Source organism: Pseudochaenichthys georgianus, chromosome 15 (genome assembly GCF_902827115.2).
Source record: "Pseudochaenichthys georgianus chromosome 15, fPseGeo1.2, whole genome shotgun sequence".
In the NCBI taxonomy this organism is placed as follows: domain Eukaryota; kingdom Metazoa; phylum Chordata; class Actinopteri; order Perciformes; family Channichthyidae; genus Pseudochaenichthys; species Pseudochaenichthys georgianus.
Window position 1 is genome coordinate 26,908,618 of NC_047517.1, and position 7,698 is coordinate 26,916,315.

The 7,698-nt window shown below is 35.7% G+C and overlaps 2 protein-coding genes across 5 annotated transcripts; both read right to left on the reverse strand.

The window, feature by feature from the left end:
* Nucleotides 1-717: 717 nt before the first annotated feature.
* On the reverse strand, nucleotides 718-3,493 carry LOC117459327 (polymeric immunoglobulin receptor-like). The gene is made up of 8 exons (XM_034100096.2): nucleotides 3,366-3,493; nucleotides 2,898-3,215; nucleotides 2,521-2,805; nucleotides 2,335-2,356; nucleotides 2,142-2,239; nucleotides 1,987-2,021; nucleotides 1,534-1,590; nucleotides 718-1,318 (listed from the first exon to the last, which is right to left on the reverse strand). Exons 1-8 carry the CDS (start codon nucleotides 3,409-3,411, stop codon nucleotides 1,274-1,276), a joined length of 906 nt encoding a protein of 301 aa, XP_033955987.1. The 5' UTR covers nucleotides 3,412-3,493; the 3' UTR covers nucleotides 718-1,273.
* A 67-nt stretch (nucleotides 3,494-3,560) lies between these two features.
* LOC117459326 (CMRF35-like molecule 8) lies at nucleotides 3,561-7,592 on the reverse strand. 4 transcript variants are annotated; one of them, XM_034100093.1, is made up of 10 exons: nucleotides 7,537-7,592; nucleotides 7,091-7,110; nucleotides 6,793-6,874; nucleotides 6,326-6,715; nucleotides 6,069-6,192; nucleotides 5,611-5,705; nucleotides 5,495-5,529; nucleotides 4,884-4,961; nucleotides 4,721-4,789; nucleotides 3,561-4,595 (listed from the first exon to the last, which is right to left on the reverse strand). In XM_034100093.1, exons 1-9 carry the CDS (start codon nucleotides 7,580-7,582, stop codon nucleotides 4,727-4,729), a joined length of 933 nt encoding a protein of 310 aa, XP_033955984.1. In that variant the 5' UTR covers nucleotides 7,583-7,592; the 3' UTR covers nucleotides 3,561-4,595; nucleotides 4,721-4,726. The 4 variants fall into 4 exon arrangements, with proteins under 4 accessions (XP_033955984.1, XP_033955983.1, XP_033955982.1 ...); XM_034100092.1 differs by having other exon boundaries at nucleotides 4,721-4,786; nucleotides 6,793-7,110; nucleotides 7,537-7,577; XM_034100091.1 differs by having other exon boundaries at nucleotides 6,793-7,110; nucleotides 7,537-7,577.
* Nucleotides 7,593-7,698: the final 106 nt, after the last annotated feature.

The following is a 7,698-nucleotide window of genomic DNA, read 5'->3' on the forward strand; positions in this document are numbered from 1 at the left end:
CAGCGAGGATGAGAAGAAGTCTGAGGTGAACAGCCATGTCGGTGAGTGAGCAGTCAGACAACACACACAGGACCCAAGGCAGTGACAAGCATTTCTATTTCCTAATCTTTTACATGCAACTCTGTTACAATCGTTCTTCTTTTTAAGTGAGTTCCTCACATAAGGTGTCTGTAAAGCATTATTATGCTTTACATGGTGTCCATTGATGAAGATATTCTTCAATTAGAAGATGTGGATTAGTAAAAAGGCGTGTGGCGCAGTGGATAGAGCCTTGGTGTTCGGATCAGGGGAGCACAGGTTCAAACCCCACTGCAACAAGTGACATGTAATGTAATGTAAAACCCATTTCCTCTGACACAACATGTCTTGCAAACTAAAGCCTGGAAACGGTTTGTGAGAATTAAAATGGATGAATTGGAAACTGTCTTTTTTCAAAGCAGCCATTTTCGGCCCCAGCTAAAATGCAGTACCCAGCAACCTGTTTTTCAACCTGTTGTCTGTGTGATTATTATTATGATTATTATTACTTAGTTATTCTATCTTCCATTGTAAAGTGTCCTTGGGTTTCTTTAAAGGCACTATACAAATCTAAATTATTATTATTATTTTGACTTGAAAAATGCAGATTGTAACATTAGTAAAGGTTCTTTTCATGTATCCAAAAAGTCCATGACTGTGTTACAGTGAGGTAGCATGCACAATACCAGGACTCTGAAACTGAAGCAGCTCAATTTAATTCAACCATTATTCATTTGACCTTACAATACAAACTGACTTGTAAACTGAAAAGCAACTCTATAAAAGGGAAGCTTTGAACATTACAAGATATGAACTGATTTGACACTTTAGGTGGCAGTATTGTGCTATTTTAAAATTTCCAGTGGTTTTATACCATCAGGATGTCTGATGGCAGCACATAAGCAGTGGTTGGTATTTCAAGACAATATGATATTGAATATTATGACAATATAATAATGAATATTATTAATATAGTACAGTTAGAAACATTTACACATTGAAATTTGAAACAAGGACAGGAGATTACATGTTATTAAATATAATTACAAATGTTTGTAAATGCACTTTGAGTCAAGACGACTTGCTATTGTGTGCATTAGGCCTAACAAATAATACTGTTAACATGTTGACAACAGTTTCGTCAAACACAGGGAAATGCTTCTTAGTAATGTTATCTCCAAATAATACCAATAACCAGACTAGTTTACAAGATAAATAGACAAGCAGTGGTTAAATATGCTAAGCTGTGCTGGAGCTAAGCCAATGTGCTGTATGTGACGTTCTCATAATTCGCTTCAACCTGTTGAAAAAAAGAATGAAAAAAATGAAAGAAAAACAGAAAAGGATGTTTTTCTAAATTAGAAAAGTGCCATAAATCCAGTGAGACTAACAATTAAATAAATTAATAAAAACAGTGACAGTCAGTGTGTGTGTAGAATATGCAGTACAGTTAAAGAAAGTGAGAGTACATTATATGAAAATGTAACATCTTGATATTCTGCAGTGATGGATTACCTGGCTTGAAGTGTTTCTCTTGTGCGTAACAGTACTGTATGTTATTTCCTCTTCGGCCTGTGTTAAAGGAGAGGGAAAAAAAGACTTCACATGAAATGTTCAGAAATGCAATTTCAACTTTGTGTAACCAAGTTTCAACCAAATTAACTAACATATCGGTACTTTAAAGTAAAAATAAAAGTCAAGATAAGAATGATTACCCTAATTAGGATACTGTTGAGTTAGATCTTTTAAAATGGTTATAATATTCTGTATTTAATCTCATAAACATATTAGTTGTGTATCTGCAATTGTAAAAGGTCCGCCCACTGAACTTGTGCAACGGTAAGGAATGTTCTCTGAAGACGTTACATTGCATTTTAACCACAATTGACTACTCCTAAGTTTCGACTTACTGCAGTTCCTTATTGCGTTCTTTGGAAAACATTTTGAAATAAAAAAAGGTGTTCTTACCGCTGTCACGGCCGATGCCGCTTCTTTTGTCTGCTCTAAACATGACACAGGAAACACTTCTGTTACTCTCAAAGCACACTAGTCTATATTACAACAATAAAAGCACAAACATATTTGATATGACTTGGATTAATCAAAGATCAGAAAATACTTACTGTGTCTTTTCAACATAAACCAGATGAACACGGTCACCAGTACGATGAAGATCAACAAGCTCAAAGGGATGATGTAGGCATTCAGATCCACGGGCACACTGAAGCAGGAGTAAATCAACAAATGCAAACAATGAAAAGTAATTGGATATTTTAATCCTAGAATGGCAAATTCTCAATATCAAAGCCTTCTCACGTTGCATCCTGACCATTGTTATCTGAAAAAAACAAAGGAGAGATTCACATGCTCACTACTGGATGATATGGTTAAAATGCTTGTTGCTGAAAGCTATATCCAACCAATAAAATAATAAGTAGAGTAAAATAGCAGTTCAACAAACAAATAGACACACTTATAACATTTGACACTTGTTGTACTTACAAGGGTTGTTTCCAGTAACAGTTATATGCACTGGCATCTGTAAGTCTCCTTTAACACACCAATACCAGCCGCTGCTCTCTTTGCTCAGCTCGCTCATCGTCACAGTGAAACCACCAGCGACACTTGCACTGATGGTGAATCCTGTTCCATCTATTGATCCAGACTTTGTCAAACAGGAGCGGCCCAACCTGCACCACTTCATTTCTCCAGAGTTACAATCGATGGCTATCGGGCTCCCTATGGATCCTGTAATCTCCTGATTACTTATGTCTAGACTGGATGTTTCTTAAGGGAAACAAAAAAGAGTGTCGCGTCATATCAATGAAACAAACAGCTTTTCCTCCAAATTGTTAATATTTCACAAAGAGTTCACTTACTTGTGGTGACTGATAGTTTAAAATACTTTCTTTCATCTCCTCCTCCATTAATCTCCACAGCACACCAGTAATCAGTGTCCTTTTCAGTCAGATCTTTTATAGTCACAGTAAAGATTTTTTGTATTTTGTCATCAGAGATGGAAAACCTTTTATTTATTTTATGGTTTGTTTTAATCACGTCAGAGCAGGAGTTCCAATAATATCCTTTACACAAGTATTTCACATGGTTTGTGTACTTTGACTCATAGAGACATGGAATGGTGATCGAACCTCCAGCTCTCACTAACACTTGACTGACTGTAGTTATGCTGTGAATTCCTGCAACAAGAGCAAATACAGCATTTTACTGCACATATAGCCAACACAATGTACAATTTCATTTAAATGTTCACAGAGTTTTGTGTTGATTACTAAATCCATTGTTATCTGATATAACCAGCTCACAAAATGAAATGACTGCTGACTGACCTGCAAGTGCGCTGAGAGAGAGAAGAACTCGGAGAAGGACATCCATGTTGGTGAGTGGAAGTGAAGTAAGACAAAACTACATGAAATTATGCGCTCAGTCCTTTTCTACTTCCTGATTTTCCTAAACGTGCAAATGCAAGAGATTAAACGTCCTTCCTCTTCCTCTTGTCTGGCCGTGACGATAACTTAGTTGGATGATGAAGCAAAAATGGCTACAGCTTAATTTTGCCTTGGATATTAGAGAACTTCAAACCTGAGCAAAGGACAATAATAAAGGCTAGATGTAGTTATGATATCATTTTTACATTTTCAGTTTTTATTTGCACAGTAATGAAACGTTACACTTCCCATACATTGTCAAAACATACATTTCTCACAAGGTTCCCAAACAAATATATATTTTACATTATTTTAGCTCATTGGGAATAGTAAACCACATCCCCAAGCTAATCCTATAGTTTTCTTACTCGACTGAATACGAGATTATTATGTTGTACTGTTATACTGGATTATTGATTACAAGGATAATATAATCAGATGTTGTTAACATTTGAGCTGCAATGAAAGTCAATTGAAACAAACATATATTGATTAATTGTTCAAATCATTTTTAGCCACTGAAATACAGTGATTTCCTGCTTTTCTTTGTTGCATATCAAATCTAACTGAATATCTTTTGGTTATAGACCGACAACATGGACTTTGGGAAAGACTTTTGGGATGGACATTTTATACTATTTTCTGACAAAATTAATCAGAAAGACAAATAATGTGTTGGTTGTAGCCCTAGTAGCAATATGTAAAGTATCTTGTTTAAAGCCAAAGTGTAAAGGAGGATTAGGGATGATAATTATAAAAATATCCTTTTCTAGATCATGATTTTATTCAATGGCAAGATGGTAAATTCATATTTGGAGAAGCTGCAACAAGAGTTAAACCTTTAACTCATTCACTTCCTGATTTTGGTCTATTTAATCTGTCTGATCTGCTTTTTTGGCTGCAATAGACATGTTTGCTTTTACCCAATGTGTCAAACCGAAAGTGACAAATGTTGAACATCACACTTTTACTTTTAGAGTTTAGACACACTGCCACAGTGCTGCTCTTGACTTGAAACATTTGCATGTGGGGAACACATTATTTGTATGTGTGCAGGGTTGCACAAAACTTCATCTGTAAATGAAAGTCTCTGAATTCCACACGTCTCTAATACGGGATTGCTGGGTTGGTCTGATGAGAGAAAACAAACACAGAGAAGTGAATACTGAAAACCATTGGACTGATCATGACAACAATAACAATCCATTTGAGTTATTTTTGACATATTGAGATGCCTGTTGAAAGTAATACCATACCATTTGTTACACACTACGGTTCAATACAATGGTACTGTAAGTGACAGTCTCTTCGGGTATATTGTTCTGCTGGATGAGAAACAAATATATACGTAGGCAAATGAGTTTTAAGGAAGCGCTCTCTTTATTGCTTCTTTAAATAAAACAAGACCATCTGGTTTACCTTCAGCTGCGATGCTGTATCTGGATTATGAAAAATAGTAGCATAGTGCACATCAGGATCTCTCTCAACTTCTGCGCTCTATGGGGGATTGGGATACATTTCAAATGTTCCATCATTAGGTTACAGTTTCTGGCATCTCCTGTGTTAGCGCACAACATGTTTTGGTTCATTTGAATATAAATAGCTTGATCACTTTCCAAGTCAGCGGTATGCCATTATGGAGTCTAGGGCTGTGTCATGATGTGTACTGATAACTGTATGTGTCTCTGAGAGGACTGCCAGTAACCCCTTTCAAACCAAGCTTAAATGTCAGTATGCTCATTTATATAAATGTTATCTATATTGTTTGTATTTTTCTTTAAATGTAATCCCTTAAGGGGAAATGTGATTTTCTTTTACATTTCTGATGAGCAATTATCTACAGTATAGGATATTTGGTTTAAAGTTCACATTGTATTTCACATAAGGTCTTCTTTTCCCTTCATAACACTGTGTGACTAAACAGTTCAGAGCAGCTGCAGATTGAAAATAAAAATGAAGAGGAAATAAACTACTGAGTAAGATTATTAATGATTTATCACTATACAAATGGTTGGAAATACAAATCTTACCCCAGTAATGACAGGCACTTCGGTCTTGGTCTTATCTACAACACATTATTTTTGAGATTATATTAAAATACATATTGTATTCCTGAATTGGTAAGCAGAGTTAACAGCAAACTTACTACGCTTTTTCTTCATTCTCCATCCAAAAAAGGCAGTGGGAACAACCAACAGCAGTAAGACGAGGGTTGTGGAGAGAATACATACCAAAGTGGAGCTAGAAGAGAAATGCAGATCACATTTATATTTAACAAAAGAATAAAAGGGTTAACCTTTTTTTATCAAAATGTATAATGTCAGTCTATGCATTGACACTATTTGTTAATTTAAATGTATACAACAGACTACAGAATGTGCTTTAATATATATATAAGAAAAACATTACTGCTAAAGACTCAAATCATAAAGAAGCAAATCATTAATAACATGTGCAAATATGTGATTTAGTATTTCGAGTAGGTACACAGCATATCTGGTGTGTTGTATTAGAAAATATGGATGATGAAAAGAGGGTTATGTATAAATGTACACAATCTGATCAAGTCCAAGAAAGCTTTAAAAAGTAATTGTGAGTACTGACCTCTTGTTTTTATCATGCAGGCTCTCTCCGTCTGTCCCGATTACGGTGGAGAAGGAGGGCTGTACTGTAGGTGGCTCTGCACTCGTGAACAGGGAGGCATTCTGGGTAGCGGTTTGAAGTGTTGCTGTAAAATGTTAAAGTAAATACACATTTTCAAGGTACATTCAATTAATGTATTCTATTCTGTAAAATTAACAAGCATTGTTTCCAGGTTTAGGTATCTAATTTATTAAAATAGAAAAAGTTTAGTGTCTTACTTGCTGTACTGGTGCTTATTGTAGTTGAAGTAGTTGAAGTAGTTGGAGTAGTTGAAGTAGTTTGAGTAGTTGAAGTAGTTGAGGTTAACTCAGTAACAGTTATGTTCACTGGCATCTGTAAGTCTCCTTTATCACACCAATACCAGCCGCTGTTCTCTGTCTTCAGTCCACTCATAGTCACGGTGAACACATTTGAGACACTTGTGTTGATGGTGACTGTTGCTCCATCTATGGATCCAATCTGATCTGACATACACTTGATGCTGCTGCTGCTGCTGACCAGCCTGCACCACTTGGTTACTTTTGGATTTTCATCGTGGAACTTGACAGTCACGCTTCCTCCTTCAAATGCTGTGATTTCCTGTTCGTCCACGTGAAGACTTGGCATACCTTGAACAAATAACAACATTGTTTTTCCCCCCACAAAAAGGATATTAACTGTGTTTAAAACATTCAATAGATTATACCTGTGGTGACTGACAGCTCAAAACGTTGTTTGACATCAAAGTGATTTTTTACGATAGCACACCAGTAGCTTGTACCATCATCCTGTGGATTATGAATAGTGACTGTGAAGATACTTTGGGTTTGGTCATCAGAGATTGAAAACGGTTTTGAATTATCTGGCTGGTTTGTTTGAGCTACATATGTGCATGTGCCCCACCATTTTCCTTTACACAAGTATTTCACATTATCTTTGTATTCCAAGTTATATAGGCATGGGATGTCGATGGAATCTCCAGCCTTCACTGACACTTTACTGACCGTAGCTATGCTTTGAATTCCTGCAAGAAGAACAAACACAGAATTGTAATGAATATCTAATATTTCTCTCCCTTAAAATAGCCAACGTATTGTGACCGACATTTCACTCAACTTTATATTCCTTACAAAACAACAGCAGACAGACACTCAATTTATAGTGCATTAAAATACATTTTGTTTATCACCATCATCACATTACTTTACATTTAGCTGACATTTTTATACAATAAGTGCATCAGTTTTAGGTTAGTCAGTAACATAGCAACAACACAGATCTGTTAAATGTCTTTGCCACAACATTAATCATTAATATTTCTGGCTTGTATTAATGTTTAATGTAGACTGAAATTGTACCACTCTATCAATACATAACAACAATATTGTTTTAATTATAAAACTGGCCATCATTTATATATAGTGTTCTTATAAACGCTTAGATCACTTACCCATAAGCCCAGCGGGTATCAGGTGAGCAACATACAGAAAAGTCATGTCTGCTTCAATGCCGTGAGAGATTGAGCACTTTCAATATTAGAGTAGGTAGCTCTAACACTGTCACTTCCTCATTTTCAACATGGTTGTTCTGGTCCTGCTTTAAATCTACTGGT

What these genes read in the sequence shown, in the direction of transcription:
- LOC117459326 (XM_034100091.1), bottom strand. An exon ending in AATAAGCACCAGTACAGCAA is followed by an intron (nt 6,193 to 6,325) that starts GTAAGACACTAA and finishes AACATTTTACAG; the next exon opens with CAACACTTCAAACCGCTACC. An exon ending in GAGAATGAAGAAAAAGCGTA is followed by an intron (nt 5,530 to 5,610) that starts GTAAGTTTGCTG and finishes AATGTGTTGTAG; the next exon opens with ATAAGACCAAGACCGAAGTG.
- LOC117459327 (XM_034100096.2), bottom strand. Translation starts at nt 3,411, where the DNA reads ATGGATGTCCTTCTCCGAGTTCTTCTCTCTCTCAGCGCACTTGCAG. An exon ending in GTTTATGTTGAAAAGACACA is followed by an intron (nt 2,022 to 2,141) that starts GTAAGTATTTTC and finishes TGTCATGTTTAG; the next exon opens with AGCAGACAAAAGAAGCGGCA. An exon ending in AGAGAAACACTTCAAGCCAG is followed by an intron (nt 1,319 to 1,533) that starts GTAATCCATCAC and finishes TTTTTTCAACAG; the next exon opens with GTTGAAGCGAATTATGAGAA.